Source organism: Amphiura filiformis, chromosome 5, assembly GCF_039555335.1.
Source record: "Amphiura filiformis chromosome 5, Afil_fr2py, whole genome shotgun sequence".
Classification (NCBI taxonomy): Eukaryota; Metazoa; Echinodermata; class Ophiuroidea; order Amphilepidida; family Amphiuridae; genus Amphiura; species Amphiura filiformis.
In genome coordinates, this window is record NC_092632.1 from 15997829 (window position 1) to 16018425 (window position 20597).

Here is a 20597-nt window from a genome sequence, read left to right on the forward strand (position 1 = left end):
GGTGATTGTTATCACGTAGTTAGCTATTGCTAGCGGTAAAATGAGAACATTCGACTATTGGTATATCAACGTCCTTGGTAAGTCCCGATGGCAGTATACAACAAGAATGACAAGAAAGATATTTTCTCGGGAGTTTTTTTTTTTTTACTTTAGCCTCATTCAAGTGAGAGCAATGATGGCAAATGCAGATTTGAATGCAAACTGATAAAATGATATACATAATTGAAAGGGCCATATTTTATCTTAGCTGAAATTAAGTCTAGTCCAAGTTATATCATATTCAACATGGTTTTATTAAGGGACGGTCAGCCACTACTCAACTTCCTACCGCTTTTCATGAAATAAGTGCTGCTATGGACAATGATGGGCAAGTCGTTAAGATTTATCTTGATTTTTCAAAAGCTCTAGACAGCATCTCTCACAAACTTCTTTTGTACAAAATTCAATCCTCTGGTATTCATTCCAACCTCCAGAAATTGTTTAGAGCTTACCTTACTGGGCGAGAGCAGAGAGTGGTTGTTGACAGGGTAAACTCTGACTGGCTCCCTGTCATTTCAGGTGTCACTCAAGGTTCGATTTTAGGACCTCTTTATTCTTTTTATTACCTCTTTATTCTTTTTATTAATGACATGACCAGCGATGGCAAACATGCAAATGTAGCTTTTTTTTGCGGATGATTCCAAGTGTTACAAAAATATTAGCAATACTTCTGATTGTAAGCCACTGTAAACAGACTTGGATGCCTTGTATAATTGGAGTTTGACGTGGGACCTCAACATCCATCCCTCAAAATGTCAGGTTATTATCATGTCCAGGCGCATAAATCCAGTTCAGTTCAGTTCAGTTTGCTTTTAAGATGAATGGTATAACCCTTTGGTCCAAGAGATAGCAGGAATGTCTTTGACAAAAATGACCAGGTGTCTTGTAATAATGGGACATCTGAAAATTGAAGTCTTGAGTGTCGTGAGCGGTGGAGCGTGACATCAGAGGTCAATGACCTCAAATTTGACCCGTTTTCCTGTATAATTGCATGCCATTCATTAACAACAGCCTCGATTTTTACATTTTTGGTGTCTAAATTATCTATCAAACAAAACCAATATCAATGAGATTTAACAATGTTTCAACCCTAATTTTGAGCCAAAAATGTCAAAATTTAGCATTTTTACCCATATTTTGCAAATTGACTTGACATAAAACTTATAATTTCCTGAGAAGTGTGGGTCTATTACTTAAACATTCTTACTCAAAAACTGACCCATTATGTTCACAAAAAGATGACCAAACACAATGTGTGTGGGTAAAGTCGTTTTTGGGCAAGGACATTTAAAGTGCAATGACCTCTTAAATTTCCCATGTAAGAGGGTGTAGACTGTGGGCTATGCCAACCCCTCCCCTAGGAGGATTTTTGGAATCAGGTATTTTTGGGACCCTAATGAATTGATGTTTTGAAATCCTCTTGCCTGCACATTGGCCAGCGGTGAGTGAGAAGGTGAGGGCGCTTTTTTCAAAATGGCCGGCAAAATCACAAAAATCAACATAACTAGGCCAGTGAAGCTCCTAGCTGCATAATTATGATGGCTACACCCATGTTTTCAGGGTCAAGGAATCCAATAGTATCACCTACAACAACATGGGACCTAAATTTCCGAGATGGCTGCCAACATTTCAAAATGGCCGACATTGAAAATGAAAATTACCTATATCTCAGTCCTTGAAGTTCCTGTAAGCATAATTTTGATGTCTATACCCATGTTTACAGGGTCAAGGAGTCCAATAAAATCACTAAGAACAGCTCAGGGCACAAAGTTCCAAGATGGCTGCTACTGAATTTCAAAATGGCTGCCATTTAAATCAATTTGGCCTATATCTCAGTCGTTGAAGCCCTAAGGAGCATGTCTCTAATGTAAATTATATGCCGTGTTGTTGGGATCAAGGATTCCAGCAAATACATTGAGGTTTTGAAATCCGTTTGCCTTCACATTGGCCAACGGTGAGTTAGGCGGTGAGGGCGCTTTTTCAAAATGGCATCAATAATGACACCATAAATAATCAACGACATGTCTATTGCCTAAGAAGTATCGAAGCCTAAGTAGTACTACTACTCCTGATAAACATGTCGACTGCTAAGTGCCAAAAGTGGGATGAAACGCTAGCTAAGATAAGAGCAGGTTGATGATGTAGCTCCCAGTTGCTGATTAGTGCTGGGTTTACTGAACTGGTGATACTGGTGTTGATTAAGTAGCTCCCAATTGCTGGTTGTTGTTGGGTATTCAGATATTGGTGTTGATAAAGTAGCTACCAACTGCTGATTGGTACTGGAGTATCGATCTACTGCTGTTATTGCTGATGATAAAGTAGCTACCAATTGCTGATTGTTGCAGGGTTTAGCTATCTACTGTTGATATTGGCGTTGATGACGTAACTTCCAATTGATAATTGGTGTTGATGAAGCAGCTTTCAATTGAAGTAAGTGTTCATTGGCGCTAAGGTAGCCATCTACTGCTAATATTGGTGTTGAAGTGGTAGCTACTAATTGCTACTTGTTACCGTGTTAGCCATCTACTGCTGATGTTGGTGTTGGTGTTGATGAAGTAGCTTCCTTTTGCTGATTGTGTTGATGAAGTAGCTTTCAATTATTCATTGGCGCTAAGGTAGCTACCTACTGCTGATATTGGTGTTGATGAATAAGCTTTCAATTGTTCATAGGCTCTAATGTAGCCATCTACTGCTGATATTGGTCTTGAAGAAGTAGCTTCATACTGCTGATTGATGCTGGGTTAGCTATCTACTGCTGATATCGGTATATGAAGTAGCTTCCAATTGCTGATTGTTGTTGATGAAGTAGCTTTCAATTGTTCATTGGCGCCAAGGTAGCTATCTACTGCTGATATTGGTGTTGATACAGTCAGTAGCTCCCAATTGCTGATTGTTGCTAAGCTTGCTTTCAACTGCTTATATCCGTATGGGTGAAGCCCAATTGCTAGGTTAGCCATCTATATATCATTGCCTGCTGGTGTCAATGGCGTTTATGAAGTAGCTCCCTATTGTTGACAAGTGTTGGGATATCTACTGCTGATATTGTTGTTGATGAAGTAGCTTCCAATTGTTGATTGCTGGGTTAGCAATCTACTACTGATATTGGTGCTGAAGAAGTAAATACATATTGCTGATTGCAGGTTTCTTTAACACAGCTCCGCTGTTTTTGACAGATGCATGGCATTCACAAACCCAGCAAACTCCAGGAATTCGACAGAAGAACTTTAATCCTTTGATGAGGAAGAGCACTTTTGTATGCTCGCAATCTCCTTCGTTGCTGTATTAAAATAGCTCAATTATTGGCTATATAAACTTGTTAAAATGTACTTCTTTTTTGAAGCACGAAGACCATCACACACATTGTGGAGTTTCACACTCTCCCATGATATTCTGTCATAATAAATAAAGGCTATTGCAGCCTGTCAGATCTGTATCTAGATGATAATAATTGTAACATTTTCCATAAAGTCCTTCACAATCCGCAGTAGATCTTATGTCTTACTTTGGTCCATTTTCGTAGCTTTGAAATAACCATACTTCCAGCTTGTCGGTGAAAATATCCATCCATCTCTCCATCGCTCAGAGGCTGTTTTAAATAGCACTGTCGGAAACTCATGATCTCCCTGGCCACACTCAGTAATACTACTTGAGTATCCTGATTTTAATTGGTTAACATTAAATACTCTCTTTTTGAGAGTAGTTAATGTATTTAATTGCCTAGAATTATTGCAAACATGATGTTTTGAAGCAAGTCTGGGATTTTCCCAATGTTCTAATAATAGACATTAACATTTCACCTTACATCACTTCCTGTGGGTTTTTCCCACTATTATGTCCATTTCACAATTTGTCTCAGGGGATTTTTCCCCTTGACATAAATAGTCTTCATAAATGATGTTTTTATTGCATTGCATAGCTAACCCAGCATCAATCAGCAGTATGAAGCTACTTCTTCAAGACCAATATCTGCAGTAGATAGCTACATTAGAGCCAATGAACAACTAAATGCTTATTCATCAACACCAATATCAGCAGTAGGTAGCTACCTTAGCGCCAATAAATAATTGAAAGCTACTTCATTAACACAATCAGCAAAAGGAAGCTACTTCATCAACACCAATATCAGCAGTAGATGGCTAACACGGTAACAAGTAGCAATTAGTAGCTACCACTTCAACACCAATATTAGCAGTAGATGGCTACCTTAGTGCCAATGAACACTTACTTCAATTGAAAGCTGCTTCATCAACACCAATTAGCAATTGGAAGTTACGTCATCAACGCCAATATCAACAGTAGATAGCTAAACCCTGCAACAATCAGCAATTGGTAGCTACTTTATCATCAGCAATAACAGCAGTAGATCGATACCCCAGTACCAATCAGCAGTTGGTAGCTACTTTATCAACACCAATATCTGAATACCTAACAATAACCAGCAATTGGGAGCTACTTAATCAACACCAGTATCACCAGTTCAGTAAACCCAGCACTAATCAGCATTAGACACCAAAAATGTGAAAATCGAGTCTGTTATAAATGGCATGCATAAAACGAATTATACAGGAAAACGGGTCAAATTAGGGGTCATTGACCTCTGTTGTCACGCTCCACCGCTCGCGACACTCAAGACTTCACTTTTCAAATGTCCCATGGGATGTTCTATCCAACTAACGTAACAAGACACCTGGTCATTTTTGTCAAAGAAATTCCTGCTATCTCTTGGACCACTTGAAAAAAATTGATGTCATTAAAGATTCGGGGTTTGCAGTATTTTAAAGATCTCAGATTTTGTCTTAAACACAGTCATATAAGGCAGAGTACATTAAAATTAATACATTGCAATAGTGTAAAAGCGGCTTAGGTTTAGGTTTTTGTTTTAGTACTAACATTCGATCAAATTGTCTTTTACATTATTTATAGGTGGCTCTTACTTAATGATGGGATGGGCTGGCTTAATAGGCAAAGTATGTGGGACTGCAACATTTTTTTGCTTGCCGTATCTAAACACAAAATTCGGTCACATTCCGCTATTAGTCGCTGGATGTATTGGTATTGGTGCCGGTTGTATAATTGCATCTATGATAGAAAATGTAGCATGGATGGTTGTTCCACTGCTTTTTAGAGGTAAGCAGTTTAAACTAGTATCAAATTAAAACGGTTTCACTACCACACTCAGGCTAGAGAGTAGGTGTCCCATAGAATAAAATAGATCTTGTCCATGGAGGCAAAAGGAGGCGTCTTTAAAAATTGAGTTACTATAATCATTACCTTATACAAACATTAGGGTTTATCATATACTGAAAACACTAAAGGTCTAATATACTTGGTTCTAATGTTATGAAGTTTTGTGATATTTATTTTTATCATTTTCTTGGTTTTTTTACTGCATAAAAGTTGCCTTTACTTCAATTTCAAATTTGCCACCTTTGGCTTCCATTGACCAGATCGTGTCACATTCATGTAATATGTGTCTGAACATGCCCTTTAATATGTGCCTTTTGTGCCTGAAAATAGCTTGTCATATCATGATATTAGACCTTTATTACTGTGTCCGATTATTCCATGTTTAGAAGTTACGTAAGCACTCGTTTTCAGCTCCTCGACAGTGCCTCCCCTTCCATCATAATTTACTTTGCCAGCACCTGCACCAATAGGTGCAGAAGCTGGATTTTCCCTCATGGATTTATCTATGTGGGGTGCTCCCAACCTACTCACCTCTACCTTTCACTCTTTCTATAATCTTTTCTTGCTATCATTTTTTCATTTCGCAATCTAGTTAGCAAGGATAGGTGAGTCAAAGAAGTTGGCTTAATTGGTAGGATGGTTAACATCAGGTTTTGTCTAGAACAATGTGACAGAATTGTGTACATCCATGTCAAAAGGATGCACTTGTCGGCTGCTACATGTGTCTCATTTCACATAATAGCTAGGAATAAATACCAATCTCATATCAAGGATGATCATCCCAAGTCAAATTGTATAAGAAATATTATCTGTATTCCTAAACCATGTGACCTGGAGATGATTTGAAGTGACCTCCACTTCTGAGATGAGTCTGGTATTTATTCCTAGTTATTATGTGAAATGAGATACATGTAGCAGCCGACAAGTGCATCCTTTTGATATGGATGTACATGGTATAGCGCCTGATCCTAGGGATGATTATACCGACTGTAATATCATTCTAGGGTACATGATATAGATCCCCAGTTTGATGGTGAAGGCGAGCGCCACATGTGCACCTTGTGTACCATCCCCTGTGTACTGTGTTCAGTTATAGTGACAGGAATTGTGAACGCTAACTGGTATTTTGTCTATCCCTTTCATCTTTCTCTCTATCTCCCCAATTATAGAGTAAAGTAGGTTGTATTAATATCTTGGGATGCAAATAACATCTTGCAATCAGGGTGAGGTAACCCTATTAACCTATACTAATCAACATCTTAGTTGCTTAGCTAAGCAACTGGACAGCAGCAGTAGTGGATGGGGTCTGCTGTGCTGGCAGAGGTCAGTCTTGATACTACCCTAATAATGGCAGTCGTTGAAGATCCTAGTAAGATGGATTTGTACCAAGTTAGCTGGTACTGCGGGGCGACCTGGATCCTTCCTAATCGTCACACCTCGGTGCTCCTACGATGTCACACACAGATGAATCCAAAGAAATCATCTATAAAGTCCTTAGAGCTAGTGTGGGGAAGATCCCACGTGAGGATAAGTTGATGGTTTGGGGGATCTTAATGCCAGAGTGGGCAGTGACATTGCCACTTGGCCATGTATCCTTGGGAATCGTGGGAGAGGTGCTTGTAACTCCAACGGGGAACTACTGCTCTCATTCTGTGCTGAGAATCAGATGACTGTTTCCAATACCTACTTTCAGATGCCTGCCAAATGGTACTACTCATGGCCACCTCCTCGCTCAAAACGTTTCCATCTGCTGGACTATGTTCTCACAAGGCAGAGAGATATCTGTGGTATCACTTCCATCAGAGTTATGAGAGGTATACGGATCACTTTCTTGTACTGACAATATGTAAGCTGCATATCAAGCCCATGAGGAGGAAGACAAAGCTTAAGCTACCTAAGAATGCAAATGTTAGAAGTCTCATCGATAACCTGGAAACAAAAACAAAATTCCAGGAAGCACTTGCCGTAAAACTGGATTCTCTAAAGTTGCCAAAATGAAGCTACAATCAATGAACAATGGCAGTCTCTTAGTAAGGCAACCCATGAGGTTATGGGAGAACAGCTAAGTCCATCACTCCGTCGCAATGCAGATTGGTTTGATGAGAACAATGAACCAATCCAGGTCCTCCTGCATGAGAGGACAGTTACCAGGAATGAGATGCTCAGGACAGGGCTCCGCTCTAAAAAGCAGAGAGCTTAAGGAGTGCAAAAGTAATGTCCAAAGATCTCTACGTCAGATGAGGGATGAAATTGGGTGGAATAATAAAGCAGAAGCCGTCCAAGAGCTGGCAGAGAGTGGTAACTCTCAAACTGTCTTCACAGCCCTGAAGGAAGTCTATGGACCTAGGCATTCAATTGCCTCTCCTCTTCTCAATAGCTTAGGTACAACACTTCTAACTGATAAAGATGACATCAAGATCAGATGGCAGGAACATTTTCAGGATCTCCTTAACCAACCCTCTAGCACTGCACCAAATATCTTGGATAACCTTGTAAAACCTTCAAGCAAAACTGGAATGGAAAAGGCGCCTACCATTCAAGAAATTAAATTGATTCGTAAGTCTTCCTTTCGACCGTGCAATGAACGAATACCTTGTCATTTCTCGCTATGTCTGACCATATCTGGCGATGCCTAATCATTAATTATGGCTGATCTTTATTTTATGTTGTTGTTGTTGTTGTTGTTATTGCATGGTCATTTCTTGGTCATATCCTTAGGTCATGCATAGCAAGGCCTTACGAGGAACATGGAATAATCAGACACAAAGGCCTGATATAACAAGCTATTTTCAGGCACAAAATGAACGCCAATATAAAACTGTTTTTGACTGTATGACCAACGGTACAAATATGTTGCCGGCTAAACTCAAAATAAAAAAAGCCTTTTCTATGTAAATAACCATAAGCAAAACTAACATGAATGACTTTCTCCGGATGTCTTGTTTTGTTCATATTTTCAGAGATCGCCATTGCTATTTACTCCCAGTCGCAGGGGGCGTTTCTCGCTAATGCTGTAGAAGACCAGTACCAAGCCACCTTACAGGGTTTAATGTCAACATTAACATTCGGCGTTGGAAGAGGAGTAGGCAGTTCACTTGGTGGGAATCTGATTGAAGATATATCCCCTGGGATGTCTTACTATATATTTGCTATTATTTCATTTGTAATGGCAGTGTTTTTAATACTAGCTCAATTATTTGTTAATATGTCTGAAACAAACGGCCACAAAACACCAGGGGGAAAAACACGAGATTTGAATTAAGCAAAAAGTCACATTCCACATTTAGGCGTTGTATGTATTGGTTTTGGTGCCGATTGTATGATTGCATCAATGATAACAAAAAATACAGCGTGACTGCTTGGTTGTTCCACTGCTTTTAAAGGTAAGCAGTTCAAATTAGTGTGCATTTATATCGTTTCACTATCATACTCAAGCGGGAGATTAGGTACTCAGTGTCCCATGGAAATAAGTAGATTTATGTGTGTCATGTTAAGTTTTGCAGATTGTCAATAAATAACTCCTCTTTCCTTTAACTTTACTAAAGAGTATTCCTAAGGTTACGGAATGAAATGATTTTCATTTTTTGTTGTTGCAAATTTATGAAGTACATAAATAATGTTCATCACCTCATGGACTCAAATTATAAAATTTCTCTGCAGAGTGCTTTTGCCATATAAGTTTTTGTTTACTGTTACTAGGTTTGTCTCATATAAAAAGATAATTTATTCTATTATCTTTCTATCAGCTTTACAAACTGTACTATCTGTACAGTCTATAAACTGTACTGTCTATAACGCTAAAATAAATCGTTTACAAAATGTATTATAGTAGCTAAATTAATACCATGCAGTTAGTATCATAATGTTGTTTTGAAAGGAGACTTCTAGGGCTATAGGTCATCATACTGAGGCATCAACTTTTGATATGTTGTCTACTTTGTCTTTTACTGGCATCATATTCAAATGACATATGATGGATAAATTAGCATACGTTGGAATTTAAATGTGACGTGTCATGTCAAAAGGAGACACTTTTGGGCAGGATCGTAAATGGCGAAATAGCCAAAAATCTATCCGGGGTGATTTTTTCACAATTTGGGTTTGTTGCGAATTTGTGATGTTATTAATATTAAAAATATTGTCTGATAGTTTCAGACTGGAATATAACTGGCATCTTGCATTCTTTGAGACATTTTTCAAGGCAATTCCTGCTCTCAACATTGTCAATAATATATTTAAAAGCCGATATCTCAATTTCCAATTTTATAATACCATAACTTACGAACTCTATATCTTCGCTTAGGAATGTCCGATTTCATTGGGGAAAACGGCGTTGTGGAGCAAAATATCTCTATATTTAAGATATGTAAAAACCTCAATATTGATAACCTGCCCAAAAGTGTCTCCTTTTGACATGACACGTCACAAATAATGAGTAGTTCGCCTAGTTGAAATGCAAATAATGAGTAGTTTGCCTAGTTGAAATGCAAATGATGAGTAGTTCGCCTAGTTGAAATGCAAATGATGAGTAGTTCGCCTAGTTGAAATGCAAATGATGAGTAGTTCGCCTAGTTGAAATGGATTAGACAAATGAAGGTAAAATAGTTACCAAAATCAAAAAAGTGAAACTTACGAAAATCTACCTAATTTGGTGGTATTGGTGACGAGAAGTGCTATTTTATCAATGTTACTGTAGTTTGGTCATGGAAACTTTTACCTATGGCTTAATTCAGTTTCAGTGAAATGATTTTGCTTATTAAAAATGCAAAATAGAGCTCAACATTGATAGAAGCGTTTTAACCATTTCGTTTTTTTAAAAATCGCCAAGTTCATCAAGTCATAAATGAAATCAGAATCCCTTATTCTCAACATTATTGTGTTAGAAACGCGTATCCAAATTTTAAATAAAATTGAAATCTCCCAGTGACATGAAAAAGATAGAGTACTTGGAGAAGATGGAGCCCTTGTCAACATTCTAAAGGATGTAACGTAGTCAAGGCAGAGCTGACAAAGCTACTCACACTATCCAGACAGCTGGAATAATGCCCTCATAATACTCCTCAACAAGAAAGGGGACGCCAAATACTCAATAGAGAGATTGCGAAGAGGCGTTCACTGCAAACGCCATACGGGTTACGTATAACGACATTGTGCGGTAGAACGTCATAGTGCCGTTCACATCCAAACTAGTCTCCTACACAGCCATTTTGTGTCGGTCCTAACGCTCGTCGTTCCTAGTATGTTCGTGATCATCCTCATAAAGTCTGACCGGAGACTACACCTAAACGCAATTGCAATAAGCTCATGGTGGCGCTATGCTGAGACAAATATATCTTAAGATATAGGAAGCACCCATTGATTCACCTTGGGTGCATCGAACCAGAGAAGATGAGAATAGATTCTCTACTTCTCTTCCCGAACCCACTTTCCTCGGTATTGATATGCAAATACGGCTGGCTGTATCGATTGCTCTAAGCAATATTTGAATAGCGATATTTGAGTTTTGCAGGCTCATTGGAAAATGAGTAGGCCTATTGTTCACATGTGTATGCTATTTGTCTAAATAAACTAAACAGAGTTTGGTGTTGGATGCCAAGGAAGTCGCCATCGTGTATATTATTCGAACAACAAGAAACAAACCCCATTATCATAATAAATAGTACCCTGTTTACTTGATGTTTACTTTACTGTTTACAAAATGAAAATAGATAATTTAACATGCCTAGCTCCATTACCCACCAAACACAAACATACGAGGGTCATTCAAAAAGTTCTACCTGTTAGGTCCTAACTTTTGTTTTGTTAAAGGTAGCTACTTGAAAATTTGTATACACATAGTTCGTAATGTCACCTACAGGTGGTGAAAACATCATGTCAAGATCAGTAGCGTAGCCAGCGGGGGGCAGGTGGGGCAGAGTGCCCCCCCTGACAAAAAATGAAAGAAAAAGTGCCCTCTGACAAAAAAATGAGAGAGAAAATCAGGAGGGCAAAGGAAAAGAAAAGGGCAAGGAGCCCTTTTCTAGCAAAATTCAGGGCCAAAATAGTGTAAAATACAAAATTTTCCGCGCTACGCGCGCAAATTGTAACAATAAGGCCCTTTTTTAGCCGGACAATGGGCGAAAATAGTGTAAAATACCATTTTTTTCGTGCTACGTGCGTACATTATCCCAATAAGGCCCTTTTCGGGAAGCTCGAAGACATACAGTCTCTATGTATTGTATGATGCAACTGCAATTTTTTTCGTCTGTGCCCCCAAAATTTTATTTTGCCCCCCCTGACCAAGAAAGCTGGCTACGCCCCTGGTCAAGATCATTTTCAGATTTGTGTAGGTGACCTGAAAAACACAGTAACATATGGTACACCGGAAACGGTGACGCATCTTTGGATATTGCACTTGCAAACATGCGTGCAGCCAATGTACGAACTTCCAAAAAAAATCATATTAATAACGATATAAATTTTGAATGAATATACACCTTACAGTCCAAAACATTTGTCTAAAATTTTGATGGACAGAAATTACCCAGAATTCCAATTTTTGGAGGGAAATCTTGTAACATCTCAGGTAATGACAATCAGCATAGTGTCCATCCCTACAGCGTGACTTTTCTAGCTGCACTTTCAGATAAAAAAAACAACAACAAAAGTTAAAGCTTCTATAACACATTTCTCAGTCAAAAAAAGTAAATTTAAGGGGGCGGTCACTATTTACGCCAGGGGGGGGGATGGAGGATTTTCCAACTTTTCCCTCAAATTTTTTATGTTCCCCTGTTGGCTTCAGAAAAAATTCAGGTTCCCCCATCGATCAGGGAAAAAATTCAGGTTCCCCCTCCCTAACAAAAAAACAATACTACGGTCTTCATGTATTTTTACTTTGTACTTTTATTGTCTCTCTTTTAAAATAATGAAATGCACTTGTGCAAGTCGATGAATGGATTGTAGACTTAGAGAAGAAAAAAGACTCACAAAAACAAAGGGGAAAAAAGTCAACACATTGACAAACTACTTTGCTTCGACAATTAAACAAAATGAACATGAATCATGCTCAGATTCAGAAAGTTCAGATTCAGAAAGCTCAGCCTCAGATACAGACTCAAGTAGCAATTGAGAAAGGTTATAAAAATAGTTAACAATTTTTGTGACATCCTATAAAGGCTATAACATCATAGGCCTACTTGGGTAAAAATTGCTATTTAAAAAATGGTCATAATCATCTTTATTATAAAGCAATTGTCTAGGATCAGGGACTTTTTTCCACCACAAAAATGGTTAGTTTTCAAGATATTGATGAAAACTGTCAAGATTTGTTGATAAATCAATTTAAATTTTGCTTCTTTTTGGCCTATTAAGGCCAACTTAAATTAATTGTTTGTCTCAAACCCCACCTATTTTTCAAAAACTTTATTGTTTGTTTTTTTTAAAGATTTTTTTAAATGTTTTTTCAATTAATGTCAAAAGGCAAAACGTTTGGGTAAATTTTCAGTATTTTCGGGATGTTTGTAAAATAAAATTAAGAAAATTAAAAAGAAAACTTGGATTTGTGGGATATCGAATGCGTGTCCATTTGCTATATGCGCGCGGGGGCTTTGAGACAAACATTTTTTTAATTTGGCCTAATTGGAAAAATCATTGGTTTGTGTGAAATTTGATGACGGAAATTGAGTCTAACACTCTTGCCCTTTCCAAAAATGTATGATTTGAGTACATTTGTCTTCATATACTGGTTAAAAATTCAATTTACTTTTGGATCATATCAATAATACACATTTTTCATTCAAGAAAAGAGTTTAGAATTGTGGGTTAGTACATTGATACTTTTGTATATGATTAATATTTTCCTGGGTTAGTCAGGCTGTAAGACTTTTTTCTCCGTCTGCTTTCAGATTTGCACATACATTTTGTATTTTGTACTTTAATGGTTTTGAAAGAGTGTACTGTGCTGTTTTGTAGGTGTAGAATAGTAATAACAACATCTGTATTTGTAGCAAAAGCAAAAATGAAAATACTTTCAAATTTGTTTCGAAGCTTGTGGTGAAAGTGCTGGCTGCGGGGCCATGGTGATAATTGCGTAGCACCTAACATGCACGTACATTGCAAGTATTTGCACATTTTACACATTAAAAGAACGAGGCCCTGTAGCCTGCACTTTCACAAACCTGGGAACAATTTTGACTTTCACTGTAAAAATCAGTAGTGAATCAGCCTTGTTTGTACATTGTATTTTATGTTACATGTAATCCAAGAAAACATGTCATGCCACACCAAGGCTGTCAAAAGATTAAATAAAGTAGTGAATATGCACATATGCTTTAATATCAACATGTACTACCGCTCTGTCACTCTGCTTTTCCTGTTTTACAGTGGTTTTTAAAAATTTTTTTTTAATATAATGGGGGAAAAATTCATGTTCCCCCCAAATGGAATAAATATAATTTGTGTTCCCCCCAATCATAATAGAATTTTTTTCGTGTTCCCCCCTTCAATCCTCCATCCCCCCCTCTGGCGTAAATAGTGACTGCCCCCTAATTCCCTTTGTGATCTGTTGTGATATTTTATTCCAAAGAAAGCGACATAATGCCACCATTTTACACTATGTTTTATTAAAGTCAATATCTTCCAAAACTGGGTCATCCATACTAATTTAATTACACTGGCTATTTGTTCTATTAGTTTTGTGCATATTAATGTCCATCATTTTCAGTTTATTGCAACCTTTTAACCAGTACATATAACTTAATGAATATTCTTGTGTTTTTATACAGTTTTTAATGTATAAATAATTATGGGATCGTCAACACACTGTACTTGAGACGCCTTTGTAAATATTTCACATATTTTGACCGTTTCCGGTGAACCATATCTTATGTGGTTTTCAGGTCACCAACAAAAATTTGAAAATGGTCTTGACATGGGTTTTTCACCACTTATAGGTGACATTACGAACTATATGTATGCAAATTTTCAAGTAGCTAGCTTTAACAAAACAAAAGTTATGACCCAACAGGTAGAACTTTTTGAGTGACCTTCGTATTATAGAAAACGGAAATGTCAGGTTAAAGGGTATATGAGGGTCAAGGGTATATAAAAGGTTTTAATAAACTAGCTTGTCATATTAGACCTTTGAGCCTGATTATTCCATGTTCCTCGTAAGGCCTTGCTATATGCATGACCCAAGGACATGACCAAAAAAATGACCATGCAGTAACAACAACCACAACAACAACAGCATAAAGAAAAAAGCCATACTTAATTATTAGGCATAGCCAGATATGGTCAGACATAACAAGAAATGGCAAGGTATTCGTTCATTGCACGGTCAAAAGGAAGACTTACGAATCAATTCAATTTATTGCATGGTTGGCGGCTTTTCCCGTCCAGGCCAAAAACACATTTCCCAAATTCACTTTTGAATGCACAACAAAACACACTGTTTAATTAAGTTAACAATATTTATATCTTTTAATCAAAAGTTAAGTATGATTTCACAATAATTTTGTGAGAGAACACAAATACATAGTTACGATCAGTTAAGTATGACACTCTTTAGTAATTGTACTTATCCAGCAGCCTTCTTCTTGTTGTAGATTGTAAAGTTCTTGATGTATCTTTGATGTATCAATGTTCTTGATGTATCCTGATTCACTTGTCCTGCGAAGATCACTGTTTAGCGAAGTCCACTGAAAACTTTTATATCCTTTCATAAAATCCTCGCACAGTTGACTATCTCCAAAATGGAGCTATTTTCACCTTTTACACAATTTGTTTTGGAAAACAGAACTGCATTGCAGTTGTCCCCCGTTTCCACTTATATTAACAGATGTGTTGTTTCACAAACCAGACTTCAGCAAGAAGAGTATATTCCTTTCGTGGACGAGGTACGCACTTTGACGTAAACTAGATCTTCACCGACATTACTGGCAGGTAAAAGGAAATTGATTTCTAAATTAATTTCTGGCTCGCAATTTCCTTTCTTTGAAGGAAATGGACTGTTAGCCCATTAACTAGTCCACAACAACACTGGTAACTGTGAAAAATTATGTTTACATTTGCTTATATACCAAGCACTGGAAAATCCCATAATATTAATAGCGAATTACTACCTTCACATTATATATTGATTTAATCGGGAATTTCCCAAGAAAAATTATAACATTAACCTTTCTCTATTTCTCGCTATTGAGACGTCCTGCACCGTCTGACGGTGCTGAGTCTCAATAGCACACCCAACAGCGCCCCCACGTGTTTATTGGGGCTGAAGAAAGTCTAGCGAATTGCAGACAGAAAGCTACCAAAAGGTGAGCTAATTTAGCTGTTTGAGAATAAAGATCTGTTCAATATGGATTTACCGCAGCAAGAACATTTGTTTAAACGTGTGGAACATGATTATGGAAAGTTTTTCCTACACAAAGCGCGCTGTTGGGAAAGATCGGCGAGGAAATCTGCTCGGTGGAAAAAATCATCTGTGTTATCTATTGAGATGCCGGAGCACAGGACTGACCCCCCCTAGTATAAAATTGAAATCATCGGTAAAAGGGATGGAAGCGTCTAACATCTTGAGAAAGACTGAATCAAAACTTCTAGGGGAGAGGATCAGGCAGACTGTTTTTACGTTAGGAGTGATTAAACGCCAGTGTGAGGAGTTGGAAACAACAATTAGATCTCAAGTTTCGCGCGATTTGGCCAATAGATTGGCGGAAGTAGTGGAAAGGTCGCGTGAATCGGAACACCGGAAGTGCAAGATGCGTCAAGTAAACAAATATGATCGGCTACGGGAAAAGTCATCGCCTGTGTTAGATACCACGTTGAGTCAACAACTAGAACGTTGGGTGGTAAATAAGTCGGATCGTGAGTTGAATGACGACGAAAAGAGCCTGTTAGCTAAAGGTATGAACTATGCTGTTTCCCCCACATCTATCCCCACCATTGATTTGATCACTGGTGTTGAACTGGCATGTAATAAGCTTACTGATAAGACTGAAAAAGACCAAGTCAGAGCCGAGGCTGTGAAAGTCATAGGGTCTAGTCATGCACCCAAAAGTAACTTGACCCCTGGTGAAAGAAAAGCCATGAAAGATCTCCGTACTGATGAGAGTGTTACTATATTACCCAGTGACAAAGGCCGGTGTACAGTTGTCCTTAATACCACAGACTATAAGCAAAAAGTTGATGATCTGTTGAGCGATGCTAACACTTATACCCTTCTCAAGCGAGACCCCACTAGGAAGTACAAAGAACAATTAAGAGGGATCTTGAAAAGACTTTGTGATAGTGATCGTATTACGAAGGCTCAATACTACCTTCTCATGCCCTCGTCTGATACTGTGCCTCGCTTTTATGGCTTACCGAAGGTACACAAACCATTGTGCCCTCTGCGCCCCATCGTCTCGTCAATTGGGTCGGTCACTTACCAAGTGGCAAAATTTGTTGCGGACATTATTGCACTTACCGGACTGTTTACTAACACCCCAGTTCCGGATGCCCTCCGCGTTATCAGGAGGAGATTGGAGGAAGACGTCACCCTCCCTGATCGCACTACACTGTCTGTTGATGATGTTATGGAACTTCTTACGTTTTGCGCCACCTCCACATACATGATGGGATTGGGCAAAATCTACCAACAAAGAGAAGGTTTCGCGATGGGATCTCCGGTCTCGCCGCTCGCATCCAACATTTTCATGGAATGGTTTGAGGTCCGCGCACTAGATACTGCTCCCCACGTACCATCCTTCTGGGCCCGTTACGTCGATGATACTTTCGTTGTAATTCGCGAGGAATATATCGACGAATTCACCACCCACATCAACAATATTTCGCCCACCATCAAGTTCACTATGGAAGGGGAGGAAAACCATCAGCTTCCTATGCTCGACACCCTTATTCACAGAAAGGACACTGGCTCTACTAAAATTACCATCTACCGCAAGCCCACACACACCGACCAGTATCTGCTCATGGATTCGCACCACCCACTTCAACATAAGTTGGGGGTCATCAGAACATTGGTTCATAGAGCAGAGTCATTAGTCACAGAAGAAGAGATAAAGTCCTGGAGTTTGAAAAGATCCAGAAAGCGCTAGGTGTGTGTGGCTACAAACGGTCACATTTCGCAGTTGCAAATACACACAATCCTCCTAACCGTCAACCTTCAACTACTGCTGTTTCCAAGGGTTCCATCACCCTTCCCTATGTTAGGGGAGCGTCTGAAGGACTCCGCCGCATTCTGTGCAAACGCGGTATACAAGTGCATTTTAAGCCAAGAAATACTCTTCGGCAATTCCTAGTATCACCAAAGGACAAAATCAACAAGACTGAAAAGTGCCATACTGTGTACAATATCCAGTGCCAGAATTGCAATGCTGCTTATATCGGCGAGACCAAGCGCCCCCTAGGCATCAGAGCTTCGGAGCATAGGCGGGAGCCCTCCCCTGTAGCGGAACACGCCAAGAAAACCGGTCACTCTATTCCTACAACGGATGCTAAAATCCTGGATACAGACCCTTCATGGGTGGGCAGAGGAGTCCGGGAAGCGGCTCACATCAGACAGAGCAGGAGTAGTTTGAACAGGGACGGCGGCCGGTACTACCTACCAGCAGTTTACACCTCGCTATTGAGACGTCCTGCACCGTCTGACGGTGCTGAGTCTCAATAGCACACCCAACAGCGCCCCCACGTGTTTATTGGGGCTGAAGAAAGTCTAGCGAATTGCAGACAGAAAGCTACCAAAAGGTGAGCTAATTTAGCTGTTTGAGAATAAAGATCTGTTCAATATTAACCTTTCTCATTACATCACTTCCTGGGGTTTTCCAATATGATGTCATATCCATTTCACAATCCAATTATACAATACAGTGAATATTCCAGAGAAGTGGGGATTCCCAAACAAACCAAAATTAGATATGATTCAACTTGGTTTTGATCAACTTGATGCACAAGAGGGGATTCTCCCCCTTACACAATAAGTCTAAATTGTAAACAAAGATAAATAATCAAATTATTACTCGGGGCACATCACACAACCAATTATTGAAAAGGCTGGTGAATATACACAGTCACTGTGTCTTGAATCCGCTGACTATGAGAAAACTTTTGATATCTAGGTAGTCATCACAGCTCTCAACAGCAAGACGTATATGCAGGATACAGGGTGTATCAAAATAAAGTATACAGTTTGAAAAATGCCACTCGATTAAAAATTATGAGGTACTTGGTCAAAATAATTTAGTTGATAGCCGAATCAATATCTTACCCTCTTACAACTGTAAAATACCCTGCGTGTGACCATTAATGAGGATTCAGTGGCTATTTTGTGTGAGCCGTGTACAAATGCGGTTGCGCGAAGTAAATTAAAATAACATGGAAATTACATTTTCACCACTTTCTTTCCAGTAGTTGACAGAATGCCTTGCAGAATTGCTTGGCAATCGTGTAATTGCTTTCGAAAGTGTTCCGATTTCAATGAAAATGGTATCATATTATTCGTCATGTAAGATTAAGTCAAATAAGGAATAGTTTTTACCGTTATTGCCAAAATCCAACAATAAAGGGCAACCCCCTTGCAGCCTATAGGGCCTATTAACCATGACCTATGTTGTGATGTTTCCAGGTAACGAAAAATCCTAGATGGTGGGAACTATTACTTATTTGACTTAATTTTACTTGAACAATTTGAGATCATTTTATTGAAATCGGAGCACTTGCACAGTGTAGCCAACAAAACTGACCTGACTTTTTTGCTTATAACTCAGGAACGGTATGTCGCAAAAACTAATTTTTCTGATTCGTTATGATCAGAGGAATATGTTTGGAAATTGTATGAAATTTGACCCCTGGGACATTTTTTGAATTTTTTTAACATAGCTTATCGTTGAAGTACGCATTTTTTCTGATCTGCAGACGTCGAATAGAAGTTGATTTTCGAGGGTGCACGATAGCCCCTGAAATACTCCCGCAAATCTCACACTGGATTTCCGGACTATTTTTTATGCACAAGGTCGTTTCCACACTGGTGAGGGAACATGAAAAGAGTGTGTATTGCAGAGAACAGGTTATTGGCGAGTTAAAAAATAGGCGAGTTAGAAAAAGGCGAGTTAAAATGGCGAGTTACCCCCTGCAGTGTTTTCCGGAAAGTCCATGCGGCGAGTTGTGAATTTCCGGAAAGTCCATGCGGCGAGTTGTGAATTTCCGGAAAGTCCATGCGGCGAGTTGTGAATTTCCGGAAAGTCTACGCGGCGAGTTGTGAATTTCCAGAAGGTCCACATGGCGAGTTGTGAATTTCCGGAAAGTCCATGTGGCGAGTTGTGAATTTCCGGAAAGTCCAAAATTTTGAACCAAAAATGCAGTTTTGGTCAAAATTCAAAAACTGATTATTTAAAAAAATTGATACTTGTATTCTTTGACTCATGTCAGTTCCATAATTATACTTCAGAAGTTGTTTAAATGTAACCCCAGAATACATTGCAGCCACTGATGACATGTGGTTTGAGAAACACATGGTTATTTTCAGAAAATATCACACTGGGCTCCTGCTGTGCATGGTCAAGGTTGTTATACAACCAGATAAGCTATGTGTCTGCATGCATGCATGTGCAAGAAAACTTTGCTGGTTTCATCTTCTTTTCCCAAGCATTTAAAATATCTTTTGTTTTAAAAACACACGACTTTTTAACTTTCTTGGTGGCAATGTATCCACAAACATTAGCCGTACCAAATTATCAATTCAAAACATAAAAGTCTCGATGAATATTCCATCAACTCACTGTTGGGACTTCATCATAGTGTTACTGTAACTCGCCACCAGGATTTCATAGTGTTACTGTAACTCGCCACCGGGACTTCATAGTGTTACTGTAACTCGCCACCGGGACTTCATAGTGTTACTGTAACTCGCCACCGGGACTTCATAGTGTTACTGTAACTCGCCACCGGGACTTCATAGTGTTACTGTAACTCGCCACCGGGACTTCATAGTGTTACTGTAACTCGCCACCGGGACTTCATAGTGTTACCCATGGGAATATCTAAAAATAGCCTGACTCTGTGGGGGGTAACTCGCCTTTTTAACTCGCCTTTACCTAACTCGCCCATATTGTAACTCGCCTAAAACATGCTCTCTGTATTGCACTACAGAATTCTAGAAGATCTTTGATATTGCACATTTTGGTGACTATTTGGTACAGACATATTATCACGACGCAGTTCTGACAGAAAACAAACAAAACGTATAGCTTGTCTGATACCTAGTTTCTTGGTCGAGTTATTACGACGAACTTTCGAATAAAATAATTTTGATCTAAGTATAAAACCAATTACCCAGATTTTGGGGTCACTTATAGAATTGAATAAATATTAATGAATAATTATGTCGTGTCTTA

At 38.8% G+C, this 20597-nt stretch overlaps 1 protein-coding gene across 1 annotated transcript; it reads left to right on the forward strand.

The window, feature by feature from the left end:
* The first annotated feature begins 15761 nt into the window (after positions 1 to 15761).
* LOC140152025 (uncharacterized) lies at positions 15762 to 17303 on the forward strand. Its single transcript, XM_072174326.1, has one exon. The coding sequence runs from the start codon at positions 15762 to 15764 to the stop codon at positions 17301 to 17303; it is 1542 nt and encodes a 513-aa protein (XP_072030427.1).
* The last annotated feature ends 3294 nt before the right edge of the window (positions 17304 to 20597 follow it).

Bases quoted from the DNA above. Each gene is read 5' to 3' on its own strand.
- LOC140152025 (XM_072174326.1), top strand. From the start codon at position 15,762: ATGGAAGCGTCTAACATCTTGAGAAAGACTGAATCAAAACTTCTAGGG.